Source organism: Harpia harpyja, chromosome 9 (assembly GCF_026419915.1).
Source record: "Harpia harpyja isolate bHarHar1 chromosome 9, bHarHar1 primary haplotype, whole genome shotgun sequence".
Classification (NCBI taxonomy): Eukaryota; Metazoa; Chordata; class Aves; order Accipitriformes; family Accipitridae; genus Harpia; species Harpia harpyja.
In genome coordinates this window covers 42,986,117-43,006,783 of record NC_068948.1, presented here as the reverse complement: position 1 = coordinate 43,006,783, position 20,667 = coordinate 42,986,117, and the positions used below count along the sequence as shown (strand labels likewise).

General features: G+C 48.6%; 4 protein-coding genes across 6 annotated transcripts; 3 read left to right on the top strand and 1 right to left on the bottom strand.

The window, feature by feature from the left end:
* The first annotated feature begins 335 nt into the window (after positions 1 to 335).
* On the top strand, positions 336 to 2,657 carry LOC128145559 (dynein light chain 1, cytoplasmic). 2 transcript variants are annotated; one of them, XM_052795835.1, is made up of 3 exons: positions 336 to 430; positions 1,008 to 1,150; positions 2,262 to 2,657. In XM_052795835.1, the coding sequence occupies exons 2-3, from the start codon at positions 1,019 to 1,021 to the stop codon at positions 2,397 to 2,399; spliced, it is 270 nt and encodes an 89-aa protein (XP_052651795.1). In that variant the 5' UTR covers positions 336 to 430; positions 1,008 to 1,018; the 3' UTR covers positions 2,400 to 2,657. The 2 variants fall into 2 exon arrangements, with proteins under 2 accessions (XP_052651795.1, XP_052651796.1); XM_052795836.1 differs by having other exon boundaries at positions 356 to 430; positions 1,013 to 1,150.
* A 668-nt stretch (positions 2,658 to 3,325) lies between these two features.
* Positions 3,326 to 10,680, bottom strand: COQ5 (coenzyme Q5, methyltransferase). Its single transcript, XM_052795832.1, has 7 exons — positions 10,411 to 10,680; positions 9,836 to 9,985; positions 9,167 to 9,391; positions 6,162 to 6,268; positions 4,373 to 4,461; positions 4,044 to 4,155; positions 3,326 to 3,928 (listed from the first exon to the last, which is right to left on the bottom strand). Exons 1-7 carry the CDS (start codon positions 10,565 to 10,567, stop codon positions 3,827 to 3,829), a joined length of 942 nt encoding a protein of 313 aa, XP_052651792.1. The 5' UTR covers positions 10,568 to 10,680; the 3' UTR covers positions 3,326 to 3,826.
* A 1,197-nt stretch (positions 10,681 to 11,877) lies between these two features.
* On the top strand, positions 11,878 to 14,690 carry LOC128145558 (dynein light chain 1, cytoplasmic-like). Of its 2 annotated transcripts, none has more exons than XM_052795834.1 (3): positions 11,878 to 12,025; positions 12,592 to 12,734; positions 14,058 to 14,690. In XM_052795834.1, exons 2-3 carry the CDS (start codon positions 12,603 to 12,605, stop codon positions 14,193 to 14,195), a joined length of 270 nt encoding a protein of 89 aa, XP_052651794.1. In that variant the 5' UTR covers positions 11,878 to 12,025; positions 12,592 to 12,602; the 3' UTR covers positions 14,196 to 14,690. The 2 variants fall into 2 exon arrangements, with proteins under 2 accessions (XP_052651794.1, XP_052651793.1); XM_052795833.1 differs by having other exon boundaries at positions 11,898 to 12,025; positions 12,597 to 12,734.
* Positions 14,691 to 14,971: 281 nt separating this feature from the next.
* LOC128145469 (dynein light chain 1, cytoplasmic-like) lies at positions 14,972 to 17,501 on the top strand. The gene is made up of 2 exons (XM_052795593.1): positions 14,972 to 15,825; positions 17,201 to 17,501. Exons 1-2 carry the CDS (start codon positions 15,694 to 15,696, stop codon positions 17,336 to 17,338), a joined length of 270 nt encoding a protein of 89 aa, XP_052651553.1. The 5' UTR covers positions 14,972 to 15,693; the 3' UTR covers positions 17,339 to 17,501.
* The last annotated feature ends 3,166 nt before the right edge of the window (positions 17,502 to 20,667 follow it).

Genomic DNA, 20,667 nt, shown 5'->3' with positions numbered 1-20,667 from the left:
GAGCCGGGGCTGGGGCCGTTCCGTACGGAGCTGAAATCTACGTTAACATCCCGCACAGCATGCGCTCTGTGGGACGTGCGGGGCGTGCTCTCCGGTACCTCGCCCGCGTCCTGCGGCGGGACCGGGGGCCGCCCCAGAGGCCGAGCCCCGCCGAGCCCGGCGCTGCGCCCACGCGGCCGCCCGTCGCTGTGGGAACGGACGCGGGCGCGAGGCATCCCGGTCTGAAAGAAAACGCAACAGTAAAATCCTACGAGAGCGTCGGGCCATGGCCAATGGGCGCTCGGCGGGGCGGTGGCGGTGACCAATAGCTGGCAGGCGGTGCGGAGGGGGCGGGGTTGGAGGCGCTCCGGTGGTGGCCGCGGCGCGCAGTGGGCAGACCGCACCGCCGCGCCGCTCCGCACAGCGCCGGTCCCGCAGCGCCCGCCGAACGGTGAGGGGGGAGGCGGGGGTGCGGGGCGAGGGCGACTCCCGAGAGAGAGACCGGGACGGGGGCCGTGCCTCAGCCGTCCCGGTGCCCGGGCACCTCGCGTCGCCCGGTGCGGTGCGTGTCCCGGCGGCTCCCCCGTGCCTGGGCCCTGGAAGAGCGGCCGCCTCCCTGGGAGCTGCGGGCGGGAGCCTTCCCTGTGGCCGCGCGGGGCTCCGAGCCCTTGGCGGGGGGTGCCGGGCTTCGTCCGCCTACCTCGGGACGGGGAGGGCGGCGGGGCCGGGCGCCGGAGCGGCTGCGCCCTCTCCCGGGGCTGCCGAGCTGGGGAGGGGCTGGGAGGGCGGCGGCGGCGGGGCTTGTGTCGCTCCGGGCCGGAGCAGCCAGCGTTCGTTCGTGCGGCTCCGAGCGCGGGCTGTGCCTGTGCCCCGACGCCCCCGGCGAAGACGCTGCAGGGCCCCGGCTGTGGGCACCGCGCCGGCCCCGAGAGCTCCTTGGGAAGGACGGTACCTGTGCGACTGCTTGGCAGGGGGATCCTGGCAGGCAGCTGCTCCTGCAGCTTCGAGTTGTCCTCTTCTTTGCTCAGAACAGGCAATCATGAGTGATCGAAAGGCAGTGATCAAGAATGCGGACATGTCTGAAGAGATGCAGCAAGACTCTGTGGAGTGTGCTACTCAGGCCTTAGAGAAGTACAACATCGAGAAGGACATTGCTGCTCACATAAAGAAGGTAAATGTTTGCTTGTAATGTCCTCATGAAATCTCTGTGCACATGAAAAATCAAGCAGGGAGAATGCTGCTAGGCAAGTAGCTCTAGAGCAACAAGTTCCAGAGACACTAGATAATCAAGTTGGACTTTCTGTGTTGGCTGGTGTCCTTATGTTCCTCTCCCCACCCTTTGCATGGACTTTTCCAGGTCCTCCTGCTTTTCTCTTGCAGTACCTTCTACTTAAGCCTCTCCTGCCACTGTCCCATTGTCCAGGTGAACAGAGAGTGGCAGCTGACTGTCCCTGTGACTGATGAGCTGGGGCTCTATGGAGCCTATATGAGAAGTGGGGGTTTGCTGACCTTGTAATAAGTGGTTTTGCTTTTGTTTCTTTTTCCCCACCACATGTAAGACAAACTGTTAATGCTAATGCAGAACAGGTGGTTCATAGCTTCCAGTTTGTCAGATTTTCTCTCTGACTCCTACTGGGAGCCTAATGGAGCTGCAAGTAGTTGAAGGGTTTGGTTGAGCAGAACACAGTCTTGCATGCTCTCACAAAAAGTCTCTTCGGCTGACGGCTGTTAAATACTGCACTACACAACCACTGACTGCATGGTTTTACTCATAGTAGATTCGTACACATAAGTTTATTTGAAAGTCATAGCAGGCTCCTGACTATAGTGTGTAGGAAGAACAAGGTGTCATGACCTGGTACCAAGGATGTGGCAGAGAATTTTTCATCAAGAGTCCTTTCAACATCCTTGTTGAAAACAGCCAATGAAGTCAAAACAATGGCTTAATCTGTAGAGATTCAGAACAAGCAGTGAAGTTCTTAAAATTACAGTTTGAGATCATGGTGTGACTTTGGGGAAAAGTTACTTCCCCAAACATATGTCTGAAGCTTATTCCTGTGCAGCTTGGAAGCACTTTTTTTTTTTTTTTTGGTCTGACTAAGCAGCAGATGAGTTAAAGTGACAGATGATCCTTGCACTTAAGAGCATATGTTGCTCCTTAATTGCCTTCTTCCAAAAGTGATACTTGTTAACAAGTGACATATTGCAAAAAAAAAACCCTGTTAGACAATATTAGTACAGTTCTCACAAAAATGCTAAATTTCTAGTTCTCTCTTCTGTAGGAATTTGACAAGAAATACAATCCCACTTGGCACTGCATCGTGGGAAGGAACTTTGGCAGCTATGTGACTCATGAGACCAAGCACTTCATCTACTTCTACCTCGGCCAAGTTGCTATTCTTCTTTTCAAGTCTGGTTAGAACCACAGACTGTTACTGAAACTTGCACCTGGTTATAGGACTGCACACTAATTCCAAACAGCCTCCTACCTTCAGCCTTCCTGAGGAGACGGACCTTGATCTTCAGGTCTTTTGTTGTATTGTTAATAGTCAGGGATTTTGCTGTAGCAGCTGGTATTTTCATTGTGGCTATAAAAAAAAAGGCAAAAATGTCTTCCTTGTATTTATTTTCTTTCAAAAGACAGCTGCTTTGCTAATAAAACTGTTGGAACAAGTTTATCCTTTAAGAGTTTTCTTTACCCTTCTGCCCTCTTAGTGCTTACATTACCCTCTTTATTCCATTGTGAATGAAGGAGGAACATCCCCACCTTTGTTTCCTCCCTGAAATCCACATCTGAAGCCTGGGCTGATCTATGAATACATCATCAGTTACTGACTGAGAACAACAGGAGATAGTTTCCCAGAGAGAAGAGAGACTGCTTTTCAGTTCTTGGTAAGTATATTTTCAGTATGCACAACCTCCAGTGCAAATTCTGGAGTTTAGATACATGGTGCTGCTTTTCTGATTTCAAGTGAATTGGTGAGTTAAAAGCAATAGTCTTTTCATCTCCCAATTTTCAGAAGAGAGAAATTTTCATACTAGTTCATTACACACCTGTCACTTCAGAATGTAATTTACCTTCTCTAGGTTTTTTTTTTTTTTAATCTAGCCCTGTATCCTGCTACAGAAGCATCTGTTCTTCAACAGTTTTGTTTAAAGAACAGAAGGAAATGCACAGTATTTTTACGTAGAGGTTATGCATCTAGCTTTGACAAAAAGATTTTGTATGGAGGTGAAAACATCCATCCCAGAATATAGGTATGTGGTCATTCTTAAAAAAAAAAATTCCTTTCTTAGAAAGGAAACCTTCTTATAAAGGTTAAAATATTAACTTAAGTGAAAAAAGTTGACACAGAGCTGTTTTATTTCACAAGCCTTCCATTTGCCTTTGAAAGATGTAAAGGAATCACAGGAAAAAAAGTCCCTTAAAGTCCACATGACAAAGATAATGACAGCTTAATAAAAATGTAATAAAGCCAAGTTACTTCTCACTGGTATGATACCCTCCCTGAAGCTTAGTAAAAAAACAGGAGGCATCTTATTCAAAGGCTACTCAGTCTATTTCTGTATCCACACCACTGGTAACTGAAGTTGCTTCATCTGTTAGCATTGCTGAGTTTTGGCCATGTCCTTTATGCTGCACTTGAAAGGAAATGCAAGTGTAAGAAACACCACAGGAGTCACTCCATCTGCAAGTTTCTTGGGGGAGAAAAGGCAGCTGATGTTCTTCTGGGTCTGACTGCACAAAGTTCTTAAAACTCCTCTTCAATCTTGATGGTGTTAAAATTCCACAGCTTTCATATTCCTCAGGAAAATTACACTTCCTGTGTTTTGCTACATAGTAGACTCACAGTTTGAAACCTGAGTGAATGGCAACAATGCCCGAGTTTAAATTCTGATAATCCACTTTAAAAAAGCCTGCATCTTCTATCATTGCCTTCAACTCCTCCTGAAAAATAATAGTTCCATAATTATAACAACCTGAAGGCCTATAAGCCAGCTGCCTGCAAGATTACACTGGGACCGTGTTGTGTGTTAGTGAATTCAGAGAAATACTGTCTTACCTGAGGGGGGAAACGTCGGATGCTCTCCACGAGATACTGGTAAGACTTCCAGTCACCAGCAATAACCTCACCCAGAACAGGGATAACCTGGAAACTGTATAGATCATAGAGCCTGCACAGACAGACAGCAAATGCAGATTAATACAAACAAGTTTAAAACCAACCCTCTCCAACACAAGTTGATCTCTGTACCACTATGCTATATGGAGTCTGTATCTGTTTTTATAAGTGCACAATGAGGTGGCCTCAAAGTGCCTCCATCTCTTATCCTGGCTGAGTATAAATAAGAAAGTCTTGTGACATTGCATGAAGTGTCACCTTGTTCCTACCTGGAAAGAAGAGGGTTGCTGACGTGACTAAATTCAAGGCAGAGGAATCTTCCTCCTGGTTTCAGCACACGATAGGCCTCCTGAAGTGCCTGAGACAAAGCAGATGAGATAAGTTTGTTGCTGTAGAACAGCACCTGCCTATGATCATGCCATATGATGGCAACTCAGTGATGAGCTGAGGGGAGTAAAGAGAATCCTGATTGGCAATCTCCAATATTTACTTGTGGAGAAGCATCCCAAAACAAGTACAAAAAAACCCCAAACACACAACAAAACCAAACCACAAACACTCTTGCTGTTACATAAATAGATTTATACCAGGCTTTATGTTGAAACTATGATGTCAGGTTTGCAATTTTTCTTGGTTTTCCCTACTCTTCGTTGATGAATGCTTGCCAGCAGAGCTCTTGTAATTACAGACCAAACCCAAAAGGGAGAAGGTGACTCAGCTACAAGAAGCGGAAAATGAAAATGAAAAGAGGGCATGATAGGTTTTGTTTTTTTTTTTTAAAGAAATAAAAAAAATATTTACTCAACTGTGAGGCACACCCAAAGCATCAAAGAAGAAATTATACTAGGTTTTGGATAAGCAATGCATAAGAACAGGGAGGAAGGAAAGGGAAGAAGAAAATCTTTCGCTACTTTGAAAATTCCATCCTATATCCAAAATAAAACACTTAAGAAGAACCACCAAGACAAAATTCTGTTTACAGCTGTATGTTTTTTTCATACAAGAGCACAGCAGAGTTGTATTCAAGAACCTCTGCAGGTTGTACATCTGCTTGGCTTCAACTGTCATGTTCCAAAGGGATAAAATATAAACAGTACACATACACAGACAGGAGCTCTATAAAAGAACTGGAGGCTTGTCTGTGTTTTGTGGCAGGTCTCCAGGGAGCTATTCTACCAGACTGCTGTATCCATGAAGGCAAAAAGCCTGTGCTTCAGAGGGGTGTAGGCGAAGCATCGTGAAAAGCCATCCACATTAAGAGATGTTCAAAGGCATACAGTTCAAGGTGGTTTGGATTCAAATGCTACACCTTCCATAGAAGGAGCATTGCCAAGTTGTAACACACTCCTCCAAAACACAGACAACTAGTCCAGCTAGACAGGTGATCTAACTTATCTTCACCCCCAAGACAGCTAGTCATTCTGGAAAGACAGATACTGTTCAGAACAAAGGGTACTACTTACCCTAATTAAAATCACACTCATTCTTCATGGGAAACTCTACTACCAACCGGTGTAAAGACACTGAGCAGAAGTGGGCTGAACAGGTTAGTTCAATGGCAGTGGTGCCAGCAGCCAGCTGGTTCCCACTCTCTGCTTTGGGAGCTCTGCTGGCTCAGCCAGGCAAACAGAATGGGGCAGGAAGCACTGGACCCACTGTGGGTGGGATATAGATCAGGTGCTTCAGGAAGATTTGAGACACACAGACTGACTGCACTGTGCATGTGTAGATCCAGTAACACCATAGGTCAGGAGAAGGTGGGGAATGACTGCAGCATTCAGCCCTCTTTGCCTTCAGAAGAGATTGTGTGGCTTGCCAAGCTGGAAGGATTGGGTGCAACTAGTATAAATCTAACTGTTTATGACAAAGGTGGGGAATTTAATTGCATTCTTCATTCAAACAAGTTGCACACTACATGCCACTTATTTAAAATGCTTCAGGAGTAGATAAAGATGTTCCTTTATCCAAAAGAATTCTTCCTTTGTTTCTTCTGCTAGAATAAAAAAATCTTAGGTGAATCGTAAGGACCCCACATCAGGATACACTATAGCAACTTACCAAATCAATACGAGTTACATTTCGGATTCCAAAGGCAATTGTGTAAACATCAAACTTATCATCATCAAAGGGCAACTCTTCAGCATTCCCAAGCACCCAGGACAAACCTGTAGTAAAAGCCAAGGATACGGTATTGAACAGACCTTATATAACTCAGACTGCTCCAGAAAGACTAGAACTTCTCTATTCCAGAAGGAAATTATTATTAATAAAGTGATATTTTAAACTAATATTTCAATTTTGCATTTTTGTTGGAGGAAAGACACCTTGGTCTATACTCAGAAGGCTTTCAAGGCCCTGTACTATACAGCTGTCTTTCAAGCAAAGTAGTTAATGTTACAGATCAGCCAAAACATTCTTCTGCATATACACACGTTGTGTTCACAGTGCCTTAGTCTGCCAAAAAGATTTCACCCAAATCTTGCATCATAGTGGAAAGCAACTGGCTTTCCAGACACTGGCTGCCATTTGTTTGTAGCAAAGTTGCAAAAAAAAGAATCTGCTCAAAGAATAACTATAAACAATGATTAAAGTCTTGCCATGCAACAAGGTGAAAACACTGAAAACATTCTGCTGGAAAGCATCCATAGATTGAGGAATATGAAAAGCCACACTCCCTCCATCAGCACTATCAGTATGTGATCCTGTTGCAGCTGTGTTGCTTCCTAAAACTCCGATGAATCAAGGCCATGTCTATCTGTGGCGCACAGATGTCCAGGTTATTTGTACCAGAAATAAGACTGCTCAATTTAGAATTAATAGTTCTTAAAGTCACTGGTTTTGGTGACTCAAACGCAAAACAAAAAAACCAACAGAAAAACCCAGGAGTCTTCTGCAACAGAGATCAGCAGTTTCAAAGAGCAGTATGCTAGAAAGTGACATGGAGGAGGACAAAACACAGCAGAAAACAACAGCTGTTGCCAGGAGACATTCACATTTCATTTTTACAAAATATATGTATTCATAGTTGTAGAAAGTATTGTATGCAAAGCAGCACATAACATTATTAAAACAGCAATTATTAGTGTTATTTAAACGTAGACAGTTTGAAAAGACACCTAAGAAGTGAGCATCAAAAGCTTTTGAGCAACAGAAAAACTGCACTTCAGAATACACTTTGGTAAAATCACAGGCCAGGAGTTTTTAAGTAGATATATAAAAGGGGCTGTGAGCATCCAACAAGAGGAACTGGGGCACGTGCAGCGCAGCCTACCACTCCTGGCTAGCCAAAATGCACAATCAGCAACTGTGTAACACGTGTTTCTTTTCGGCATGCACAGCCCCCACTGTTGGTGAATGTGTACATAGGAACACAGTAAAAGAAAACTGCCCCTTACAATTTTATGGGAAAAAAAAAAAAAAAGTAGTCCTCAGACAATCAACAGATAAGCAAGCTCAGAAATGAGATTACTACAACAAACAGAAGGTAGGACATATTAAATGGATATATGCTGAACAAGAGAGTGAAAAAGAGTAAGAAGTCAGAATTGTGGCACAGTGGGGCATAAAGCAACCCAGGCAACAATAAGACAGCTGGGCTTCTACAGCTATGATGTACAGGGAAGAACATTAGAAAATATAAATACTCATTTTGATAATTTGGTAAGTCACAAGAATACCTAAAAAGTGCAGCCAATTAAACAAAATGCTTTATTTACAGTAGCTGGCAGGCAGCATCAAGCTTTATTTCAGGTCCTAAGCTACAGTTGCAAAGCTTTTATACTTACAATGTTGATACAGTTCAGGTGTTCCTAAACTAGGATGCGTAGAAACAGCTCTGGACAGGCTGGCAAGCTGCTCAGAAAAGCACGATGCAAGCAATCTGCCAGAGCTGGAAGAACCAATGCTTTCACAATCAGTTCATTTTTTAAAGAAAAGGGAGAGGCAGGCAGGCAATGGATTGGGGTAACCCACCAGCAGGGAGCAAGAGCAGCTGAAAGAACCTATGCCAGCAGCTTCTCTTTCAGCCCCTTTGTGCTACTGAGCTGTTCCGTACGTCCTTCAGCCTACACAATTTGTAGGCAGGAAATTCACCTGTACCTGCTTGGAGGACCATTCTTGCAAGGCCCCATCTTCTCACACATACACACACCCATAGTGCCAGGAGCTGGCCGCGAGCGGTATATGCTAGATGGTTCACTGGCTGCAGCTGTGATGGGAGTCCCAACAGGGGTGTGGGAGCAGCATGCAGTGAAAGGACATGCAGATCTTGTAACACACACAGAGGCTGCCCAGGGCATTCCTAAAGGTGGTACCCAGGCAAACAAAGTTTGGGAACTTTCTGGTATACTTTACATTGCTAAAATATTTGCCAAATATCTATAAAGAGAGGATAAACAACTATCACACAGACGCTGAGCCACAAGCAGGACTTCTTTCTCTATGTCTTACTTCTTAAAATCAGGCTTTTCAATCAGGATTGGCGTAGACCCCAACAAATTCTAGATATCAGTGAATTAATCCATTGACCTGCAAACTAACATTTAATATAATTCAGTTTCTCTGAGTACTATCAGCATATGCTCTAACTGTGGAAAGTTTCATAGGTTCACAATATACTTTAGTTCTTGTATTTTTTATTTACTGCCTTGATTCTTAAAATACGCATTATAAGATCTTCAGTGTAATCATTCTAGGGCTGAGCTCTTTTGCATGATCTGCCTTAGTAAAATCAGATTCATTTGCACAGATAGAAACAGCAGGTTTAGATTATTTGACCAATTTTGATGGATAGCTGGGTATCAGACCTCATGGACATTGCCACATATATATTTCTGAAAGTTCAAATATTATTCAAGAGGATCACTGTACATCTGAACAACATACTACATATATGCTCACTGAAAAAGTAACTCAACACTGGCAAATATGCAAGCACAACTATAGTATAGACCACGGCTATATAACATATATTGTAATCCTGAAGTGGTGATTACCTGATGACTATCATAAGTCAAATTCTTGCTATCAGGCATGCTACTGAAATGGTACAATGCATGACTTACCTTCGGAGTAGCCAAGATGCTGTGCTTTCTGCTTCCCAACTTTTAACATTTCTTTGTTAATGTCACAGACCACCACTTGGGAATCCCCTAACGACTTAAATTTGTCTTCCTGGTAACTCTCAGAAATTTCCTGCCACGATAAATTCTGATGGTGCTTAAGCTTCCGCTGGAGCTGGCGTTCTCGTGCAGAGCGAACGTAATTAATAAATCGAAAGGCTATGTCACCTGCATGTTTTAAAAGATACATACATGTTTTGGAATGTTTTCTGACGCCAGGAAATTGGAACATAAGGCTATAAATATAAAACCCACACACAGTATAGAGAGACAGAGGGAATGTGTGTGCGTATATGTATCTAAAAATATATAAAGGGAACATATTAAAAACACACAGTCTATGACTTCCTACAAATGGAAACAGTTTTCCATAACATATCAGGGCAGTACTATAACAACTTTCAGAGCCTTAGAGCAAGATATTTCAAAATGCAAAGAAGTTAGCTCTCAACCCTTCTCTTTGAAAATCAAGTAGATGCTTTGCTAGTTTTAAAGACAGGGAACTGAGGGAAGGAAAAAAAAAAAAAAGCAGCTAGGCAACTTGAGTCTGAGCAGACTCAAACAGTTCAAAAACTGTGGCATTGTCATGTGGAACTCACCAAAATTATTTACCTGTTCCTCCAGCAACATCAAGAAGAAGTGTTCCAGGAGAAGGGTTCATCTTATGCAAGAGGATATCCTTCCACACTCGATGAATGCCTAAAGTCATTGAATCATTCATTACATCATATTTCTTGGCCACACTTTCAAAGACGTGATAAACTGCAAAGAAAAGACACAAGAATGAGATGCAATTTACTTAAAAATGCTCCTGTGGAAGTAAAATGTGTCTCTTATTGCCTCATAGAGGTCTGTCATGACATGGAACTGAAAAGCCACCTGAAAACTCGAAAAACTGATCGCATCCTACTGAGCCTGTCGCCTGACAAACGTCTCTTTGGAGAAACACAGCCTCTTCCCGTAACCCTTCCGGAGCCGAGAGAAAGAATCAAGCAGGCATAACACTGATACTATTCACCGAGACGCCCAGTAACGTCTCAAACCAACGGCCCAGCTCCAAACACATCCCCAGCACCCCCTCACCCCCACAGCCGATGCGCGCCGGCTGCCCCGTTAGGTTCCAGCCCGCCCTCCCCCGGGGCTCCGCCCGGCTCCCCAGCAGACCACGCCGCCGCCACCGCCCTCACTTTTCTCCCTCCTCTCCGCCTCCGTCACGGTCTGGAAGCCGAAGTGCGTCTCCGGCCCCGCGGCGAGGCCCCGCACGGAGCCGCAGAGAGCCCGCAGAGCCCCGCCGCGGCGGGCGAGCAGCGCCCGGCACGGGCAGAGCCCCGCCGCCGCCGCCATTTTGTAAGGGCACGACCTCCGCAATACCGGCGGAAGGCGCGGCCACGGCCGGCCCCGCGGGGGCGGGAGGCGGCCCGCCGGGACGGGAACGGCCCGGCCGGGGCGGGCTGAGGCCGGGCTCCGTACTCAGGTTCTGCGCCCCATAGGCGGTATTTATACCGAGGGTGTACCGGCTTCTCCATAGCCTGAGGGGGACTGTTCTGGCCAGTAAGTTCTGGCCTGAAACAGCCGCCAAACATCCCGGTGCTACTGGCTGCTTGTGTGCGCAGCTGAATCTGTCCTGGTAGAATAGACGTGACAGGGAAAAAACCCGACACGCCCCACGCAGCATATTTGAGTAATTTTGCAAATAAATTTCTCTAACCTCTTTGGATTTTTAATTTTGCAGTTTCCTGGCTAAAGTAAAACCTCACGGGGAGTAGGGAGGAGGGTTGGTTTGTAGGTTCTGATGAACTGAGGGGAGGACTGAAACATTGCCTGTTAGGAATATGAGTACAAATTAGGCACCTTTTCTGCTGTTCTGTTGCAAAAGCTGCCCCGCTTGTCACGTTATTTTGAATCATTCAGAAATTGTCAGCTTTGTAGATAAAAAGAAATTACTTAACCCTTTCTCAGGAAAGATTACATCACACTTAAAAAATCAGACCAGAGACTGCACTGCCCCAGTACGAGTTGCCCTCCCTTGCCAAGATCTTCTTTGCATGTTGAGATGTATTAGCGCCATCGTCAGACCCTACCGTGATTTTCCTATATCTTACCCGCAGAATTAAGCAAAACATAAAATTTTTTTTCCCCCCTCTATGTTCTTTGCTGCAGGATGCCTTGCAAAGCATCACATATGTTTCTGGTTTTATTTGGGGTTATTTTTTGTCTGCTTCAGCTATAGGGAGAGATGATCTTTAGCTACCAGAAAAGCGACCGGGAAAGCCTCTCTCACACTGTAGTCACAGGCTGCTGTACATGCAGCAGCAACCAGCCACGTTCAGGCAGCTCAGCCGTGAGGAAAGAAAGGGAAAGGCCGAGCAGAGGAACCAGCCCAAGCATACCCGCAAGCAGAATGCTGCGGACACGCCGTGCCCCGGGGGAGGCTCTGGGGGATCCGGGGCCGCCTCAGAGGCCTCGCTGCCGCCGAGTCCGGGTTCCACCGGCACCTGCGCGGCCGCCCGTCGCTATGGGAACGGGTGCAGGCGCGAGGCATGCCGGTCTGAAAGAAACTGCTGCGGTAAAGTGCTACGAGAGCTCCGGATGCTGGCCAATGAGCGCTCGGGGGGGTGGTGGCGGTGACCAATGGCTGGTGGCCAGTAGGGAGGGGGCGGGGCTGGGGGCGCTTGGAGGCGACGGCGGCGGGCGCGGGTCGGTTAAACCGGCGCGCCGGCGGAGCGAGTTGCGTGTCCGCGTTCCTTTGTGCCTCGCCCGCTCCGTGTCACGTAGGGCCGCTCCTGTGGCACCCGCCGAACGGTGAGGAGAGCGGCGTGAGGGCCTTGAGCGCTGCGGTGGGGCAGCTCCCAAGAGGGGTTGGGTCCGACCGGGGCACTGGGAAGGCTGAGCCTGGGCAGCCGGTGCCCGGGCACCCTGGCAGCTGCTCCGTACCCTGGAAGAGCGGCCGCCTCCCTGGGAGCTGCGGGCGGGAGCCTTCCCTGTGGCCGCGCGGGGCTCCGAGCCCTATGGCGGGGAGTGCCGGGCTTCGTCCGCCTACCTCGGGACGGGGAGGCCGGCGGGGCCGGGCGCCGGAGCGGCTGCGCCCTCTCCCGGGGCTGCCGAGCTGGGGAGGGGCTGGGAGGGCGGCGGCGGCGGGGCTTGTGTCGCTCCGGGCCGGAGCAGCCAGCGTTCGTTCGTGCGGCTCCGAGCGCGGGCTGTGCCTGTGCCCCGACGCCCCCGGCGAAGACGCTGCAGGGCCCCGGCTGTGGGCACCGCGCCGGCCCCGAGAGCTCCTTGGGAAGGACGGTACCTATGTGAATGCTTGGCAGGGGGATCCTGGCAGGCAGCTGCTCCTGCAACTTCGAGTTGTCCTCTTCTTTGCTCAGAACAGGCAATCATGAGTGATCGAAAGGCAGTGATCAAGAATGCGGACATGTCTGAAGAGATGCAGCAAGACGCTGTGGAGTGTGCTACTCAGGCCTTAGAGAAGTACAACATCGAGAAGGACATTGCTGCTCACATAAAGAAGGTAAATGTTTGCTTGTAATGTCCTCATGAAATCTCTGTGCACATGAAAAGTCAAGCAGGGAGAATGCTGCTAGGCAAGTAGCTCTAGAGCAACAAGTTCCAGAGACACTAGATAATCGAGTTGGACTTTCTGTGTTGGCTGGTGTCCTTATGTTCCTCTCCCCACCCTTTGCATGGACTTTTCCAGGTCCTCCTGCTTTTCTCTTGCAGTACCTTCTACTTAAGCCTCTCCTGCCACTGTCCCATTGTCCAGGTGAACAGAGAGTGGCAGCTGACTGTCCCTGTGACTGATGAGCTGGTATAAAACACAGGGCCTCTATTGAGCTCTCCTACAGTTTCCCTCTGAGAGAAACCCTGTTTTACATAGTCCTTGGTTTCAATTTTATTGAACTTAATCTTAAGGATCTCTTCACAGTTCTGTCCAACTGGGTCAAAAATTGCAAGGAAAGGTAGTTTTCTACAAGTCTACTGTAACGACACCTCTCCTTATGTAGTAATGAAGCAAAAATGAAAAAAAAAAACCTCAAAAAATCCTGGTGGCCCTGATAATCTGTTGTTTGCAATGTTTCTGTTGTTCTTTATGTAGGATTAACAATACTGAACATGGGAAAGATCTAGTTCTGATTATATTTCCTGCTTTGTCAACTCAGGAGAATGGAGAAATCGAAGAGCGTCAATGGAAGTTAAACTGATCTGAGTGGAAGAGCTGTTTAAAAAGTAATTCAACTAAGCAGAATGATTGCTTCCACTAGAGAAATACTGGTTTGCTATGCCCACAATACAGAAGGGTTCCCCCCCCCCCCCCAGATGTGGGAAGTATCTATGACAATGGAAAAGAGTGTTTAGTCTAATATTTTTCAGGTATTCTTTGTAGCAGCTACTGGGAATTTGTAGAGGACTTGTTCAAAACATGTAAAACAAATTCTTAGATTTGTTTATAGTACTGGTGTTACAGAGCATGTGGCAGAGAAATTTCATGAACAATAAAGTCTAAATTATGGCTTAATCTCTGTGGGTATAGAACGAGTGGTGAAGCTTTTACTTGAGGCTACAGTTTCAGATCATGGTATGAATTATGGGGGGAGAAAGACTGCTTTCCCTGAACAAAATGAATGTTATAAACTTAATGCTGCTCACATGGGAAGCACTGTGGCTTTTTTTTTTGTGCTTATTTTTTTTTGTCTGACTAAGCAGCAGGTGAACAATAAGATGTAAATAAGATAACCCTAGTGCTTAAGAGCATCTGCTCTTCCTCTAATTGCCTTGCTCAGAAAGTGAATACCTGTTTAGAAGAGTTCTTAATTTCTAGTGATCTGTTTTGCAGGAGTTTGACAAGAAATACAATCCCACTTGGCACTGCATTGTGGGAAGGAACTTTGGCAGCTACGTGACCCATGAGACCAAGCACTTCATCTACTTCTACCTCGGCCAAGTCGCTATTCTTCTTTTCAAGTCTGGTTAGAACAACAGACTGTTACTGAAACTTGCATCCGGTTACAGGACTGTGTGCTGACTCCTCTGACTAGTTACTGCAGCCTTCCTGAGGACGTAGACCTTGATCTTGAAGGGCAATGGCAGGGATTATGCTATAGCAGATGATGATGTTACATGGTGGATATATAAAGGAAAAATATCGAGAGTCTTCCTTGTATTTATTTTTTTTTTTTTAGAAGGCTGCTGCTTTGCTAGTAGAGCTTTTGGAGCAGTTTTGCCTTTGAGAGTTTTATAGCCATCTACAGTATTGCCCAATTACTGTTTGTGCTATGTAAATACTGACAGTGTTTAGTTCTTTCTGTTCCAAACCTCCCTTATTCTTCTGATTTGTTTTTTGATGACTTTTTTTTCCCCCCCCCCTCTTGTTTTGCCGGATGTACTGCCCCAAAGTCTGAGCTGTTTCTTTTTCTGCTGCTGCCTCTTGCAAAACCGCTTTGGAAAATAAAGGACAAGATCTCCCCGAGCCACCAGCTTGTAATTTCGGGTGGCGGCGGTGAGTGAGTGGGCCCGGGCGAGGCTGCTGGTCAGTCCAGCAGCCCTGTGCGGGGCTGGCCCGGGAAGGCCGCGGGCTGCCCGAGGCCTTGCTGCCACCCGGCCGGGGCTCGGTGCCGGAGTCGGGAGGGGCGGCCGGGAGCGGGCCGGTGCCGGGGGCGGTGGCTGAGGACCCGTGGGGTTCCCGCGGCGTCCCGGGGCACTACAGCTCCCGGCGTGCCCCGCGGGTCCGCCCGAAAACGGCTCCATCCGGGTGCCGGCCACTGCTGTGGGTGACTCGTCGCCATTACGGGACAGCCCTCGTCCGGCGGCACATCGTTCGTGCTGCAGCGGCGGGCCCGCGTGACCTCCGCCATGGACAAGAGCCGCCCCTGCAGCTCCGGTGCGCCCGGCAGCGAAGGACAGCAGCTGCGATCCGCCTCGGTCGCGCCCGCCGCGGGGGAGTGTGAGCCCGAAGGCGGTGAGAGCCGGGGCGGGAGGAGCGGCCGGCGGCGGGTTCTCCCGTCAGCCCGCCCGGCCGGGGCTGGGGGCGCTCTGAGGCGGCCGCGGCGCGCGCGGGTCGGTTAAACCGCCGCCGAGGGGGAGCGCGCGCCCGCTCCGCTCCACACAGGGCCGGTCCCGCGGCGCCCGCCAAGGGGTGAGGGACGGGGAGGCCGGCGGGGCCGGGCGCCGGAGCGGCTGCGCCCTCTCCCGGGGCTGCCGAGCTGGGGAGGGGCTGGGAGGGCGGCGGCGGCGGGGCTTGTGTCGCTCCGGGCCGGAGCAGCCAGCGTTCGTTCGTGCGGCTCCGAGCGCGGGCTGTGCCTGTGCCCCGACGCCCCCGGCGAAGACGCTGCAGGGCCCCGGCTGTGGGCACCGCGCCGGCCCCCAGAGCTCCTTGGGAAGGACGGTACCTGTGCGACTGCTTGGCAGGGGGATCCTGGCAGGCAGCTGCTCCTGCAACTTCGAGTTGTCCTCTTTGCTCGGAACAGGCAATCATGAGTGATCGAAAGGCAGTGATCAAGAATGCGGACATGTCTGAAGAGATGCAGCAAGGCTCTGTGGAGTGTGCCATTTTGGCCATAGGGGAATATAACGTTGAAAGAGAAACTGTTGCCCTTATGAAGAGTGTAAATGTTTGATTGTAATATCCTTTTGTTGAATGCTATCCACACCAGAAGTCAAGCAGGGTGGATTTTGCTACACTTTTGGGGAAACCAAGTTCTGTGGACACAAGATACGTTAGACTTTTCCTGTGGTCTGGTGTCCCTGTGTTCCTTTTCCCACACCTTACATGTACCTTTCCTACTTTTTGTTTTGCAAGACCTTCTATTTTTAATTGTTTTTTCACTATGCCATTGTGTAGTGGAATAGGAGAGCATCTGCTGGCTTTTACCACCATGACTGATTAGCTGGTAGAAAATACAGCCCTTTGAAGCCTGCTGTAACTTTCCTCGGGGGCAATGACTTTTTTTACCTAGTCCCTGACTTAAGTTGTGTTCAAATTAGTCTTAAGGTTCTGTTCATAGTTCTGTAATAGTTCTGAAACTCTGGCTAGCTGGTTCAAAATTTGCAGGGAAAAGTAATTTTCTGCACATCTTCTATATTCACATCCTCCTTTTATGTGCTGAACCATGCTAAAATCCCATGTCTTGGATCGCTGTTTATCTGGTGTCCACAGAATACCTGCTTTTATCTGTGCATGAAGAAGAATAACAGATGCGCAAAAGATCTAGTTCTGATGCTTTGCCATCTCAGGAGAATAAAGAAATCTAAGGGTGCCAGTGGAGGATAAATATTATACGAATCTGAGTGGGAGACCTGTTTGAAAAGTCATTTAACTAAATGGTACAATTGCTTCTGTTGGGGAGGTCTTCCTTTCCTGTCACCCTAACAGAGATATAAGCAGGTTTATTTTTTCCATTTGTAAGAACATTCTATGCTATTGGAGAGCAGAGGGTTTGAGCTCGTTGTATTTTCCTGGAGGCTCCCGATTGGAACCTGAGAAATTGTGGTGAGGAGACAATTTATCCAGGGCTGTAATAACTGATAAGAAATGCTTGCATGTTTTCATGGAAAGTTCCCTTATTTGAGAGCTATTTGGATATAACAATTTATAATGACTGACTGGAATGTTCTGCTTTTAGTAGAGCTGTATATTTTGTTTTTTGAAACATGTGGTAGGCTTCCAAGTATGATGGAAGAATATGGATAGTTCAGTGGTATAGTTTGAGAACATGGTATGACTTTAGGGGGGGAATTGCAGTCCCTGGGCTTATTCCTGCTCAGCTAGGAAATGCTGTGGGCTTTTTTTTTGGTGTCTAAGCAGCAGGTGAGGTATAAGAGGTAAGTACCACAGTCCTTAAAAGCATATCCTGCTGCTTAATTGTCTTTTCAAAAAGTGGTACTTGTTAAGAAGAGACACATTAATGACAAAAAAAATCTGTAGTCAACTTTTGGGTGAGAACTGTGGTAATACTAAGTTCGTAGTGATCTCTTCTGCAGGAGTTTGAGAAGAAATATAGTCCCACTTGGTACTGCATTGTAGGAAGGAAATTTGGCAGCTATGTGTATCATGAGACCAAGCACTTCACCTTCTTCCTCGTGCTTGGAGGAAATATTCTTCTGTTTAAAGCTGGTTAGAGCTATGGATCGTAGTTCAAAGTTGCTCACACTTACAGGACTGCACACTTAACGGCAGCAGCTTAGTGCCTTCAGCCTTCTTGAGGAGGCAGACCTTGGTCTTCAGGGGTAACGTCAGGGATTTTTCTGGAGTGGCTGGTGTTTTTGTTGTGGTGGGGGGGGGGGGGGGAAGCCTTGTATTTGTTTTCTTTCCAAAGTCGGCTTCTTTGCTAATAAAAATGGTATGTGTATTCCATCTTTAAGAGCTTTACGGCTGTTTTCTCTTTTTCCCTAACGTTGCTTGTCCTCCTCCTCATTTCCCTGTGAACAACCACCTTTCAAAGAAACCTCTTCCCGAATCCAGAGTATCTGAATGCTGAGCTAAACATGCGAGTAAGTCGGTAACCCAGAGCCGCACAGAAGAGCCCTGTGGTTAGGGGAGTAGGTAATGAAAGGAGTTACCGCAAGCCCTTGGCCTGGGTCAAAGGCAGTCCGTTTGTCCGATGGCTAGCACTGCGCTGGTAGGTGTGTGGAGCCTTGAAGGTAAGCTCAATGTGTTTTCAGTAACCAGAGTCCCTGCTGAGAGCAGCTTCCTTATCGAGAAGAGGCTCAGCAGCCGCTTCCCACTCGCAGCAATTTGTGCGGTGGGAGATAAGGGGGAGTGCTTGGCCAGTAAATCTGGTTTTACAGTAAATCCATCTGCCAGAGAGCACCGGGGGGGGCTTTTAGCCGAGGCTCCTTCCTCCTCACTTGCAGCGTCCTCAGTATTACAACAGTTTCAGAACGCGTTCGGGCTGCAGCCGCTCTCCCGCGGTGTCCCCGCTCGCTCACCGCGGGCGGGGGGGGGCGGCTCAGCCAGCGCGCCGTCCCCTCGACGGCTGCAGGCGGGAGGCACGCTGGTCTGAAAGGGAACACCACCCCCAAGCGGGGCCCGGTGCTGGCCAATGAGCGCCCGGGGCGGGCAGTAGCGGTGACCAATGGCTGGCGGGCGGTGCGGAGGGGGCGGGGTTGGGGCGCTCTGAGGTGGCCGCGGCGCGCGCGGGTCCGTTAAACCGACGCAGCGGCGGAGCGGGAGGGGAGCTGCTTCCGTGTCCGCCCGGTCCCGCGGCGCCTGCGAAACGGTGAGGGGCGGAGGCGTCGCCGGGCGCGTGAGGGGAGCTTTGTGAGGGGCGGGGGGGACCCCGTGAGGCGGCCTTGGGACAGCGCGGCTCCCGGGAGGGGCCGGGTCCCACCCAGGTACCGGGAAGGCTGAGGCCGGGCAGCCAGCGCCGCCGACAGCGGTGCGGTGCGTGTCCCGGCGGCTCCCCCATGCCCTGGAAGAGCGGCCGCCTCCCTGTGGCCGCGCGGGGCTCCGAGCCGTTGGCGGGGGGTGCCGGGCTTCGTCTGCCTACCTCGGGACGGGGAGGCCGGCGGGGCCGGGCGCCGGAGCGGCTGCGCCCTCTCCCGGGGCTGCCGAGCTGGGGAGGGGCTGGGAGGGCGGCGGCGGCGGCGGCGGGGCTTGTGTCGCTCCGGGCCGGAGCAGCCAGCGTTCGTTCGTGCGGCTCCGAGCGCGGGCTGTGCCTGTGCCCCGACGCCCCCGGCGAAGACGCTGCAGGGCCCCGGCTGTGGGCACCGCGCCGGCCCCGAGAGCTCCTTGGGAAGGACGGTACCTGTGCGACTGCTTGGCAGGGGGATCCTGGCAGGCAGCTGCTCCTGCACTTTCGAATTCTTTTCACTGTTTGATACAGACATCCCTGGGTGGTCAGACAGCCGTGGTCAAGAATGTGGACATGCCCAAAGAGATGCAACAAGATGCTGTGGAGTGTGTCATTCAGTCTCTGGAGGAACGCAATGTCGAGCATGATATTGCAGCTCATATAAAAAGGATAAGTGTTTGCTCATAATGTCTTCCTACTGAATGCTATATGGACTTCAAAAATCAAGCAAAAATGTTGGTGGGTAAGTAGTTCTAGAGAAGCCAGTTCTGTGGACACTAGATAATCGAGTTGGACTTTCTCTGCAGACTGGTGTCCTTATGTTCCTTTCTGTACCCCTTATATGCACATTTTTGGTTCTTCCCCTTCTCTTTCACAATTCCTTCTGTTTAAGTCCTTTCTTCCACTCTCCAAGGACAGCACTTGAATAGTAATACTAAGTTCCTGGTGGTTTCTTCTGCAGGAGTTTGACAGAAAATATAATCCTACCTGGCAGTGCACTGTGGGAAGGAATTTTGTGACTCAGAAGACCAGTCTTCATCCTCGTCTGCCTGGGTCCTGTTACTGTTCTCATCAAGGGTGCTTAGAGCTATGGACCATTTCTCAAACTCTCATCTCATTAGTCAGTTGTGTGCTAATGGCACAAAGCCTGGTGCCTTCAGCCTTCCTGAGGGAGCACAGCTTGGCCTTGAGGGGTAATGGCAGGGATTTTGCTGGCATGGTTGATGTTTTTTATTGTAGTTGGGGGAAAAATAGCAAAAAACAAAACCAAAAACCTTCCTTGTATTTTTCTTTCCACAGCCAGCTTCTTTGCTAATAAAAGTGTCATGTTCTGCCTTTAAAAGTTTTACGACTATGTACCCTCTCATTCTAGTATTGCTTGTGCTGTTTCATATTTCTCTGTGAATGTGGATGACTAACTTTGTTAGAAGGTTTCTTTTCCCAAATCCAAAACATCTAAACACTGTGGTAACCACCCTCATAATTTGGTCAGTAACTCTGAGAATAACAGACCTAAATAGGGAGCAAACAAGCGTTAAAAGAAGGCATTTTATGAGGCTTCTCCTAAAATATTATTTATTAGCTCTGCCCTTTTGCACTCCACCCCTACTTTTCTCGTAAGAAACCTGACAAATGTTTTTCCAGTGAACCTGCAGCTGTCATCCCTAAAATAATGGGAAAGGGATCAGCAGATAGGCTCAAGCTCTTTGAATGTTGTTTTAAGGGTTAATTAAAATGCCTCTAGAATCTCTGTTGTTACCGAAAAACCTGGTCAAAGAAACTCTCTAAGACTCAGTTTTGGAGTTTTAGAGAGCAGGCATTCTTTATTGCAACACTGGGTGCACGGTGGATTGCTCCACCTATCGTGCACACCGTTACCTACAGCATGCAAAGATTTATATTATTCCAGTCATACATATTCATATTATCATTTACATAGTGTCCACCCTTTGGTCACGCGCAGTGTGGGTTATCTCTTTCTCCTAGTTAATTGGCCTTGGCAATTTTTAATTACAAAAACTCAGCAGAACTCAAAGCTTATCATCAAGACCCAAGGCTTCTTGTCTGCTGATGCACATCAGGCCCGAGGCCTCCTGTCTGTTGGCACCTCCAACACATACCATTGACAAGGTCAAGGTTTTTCTTATCTAATTA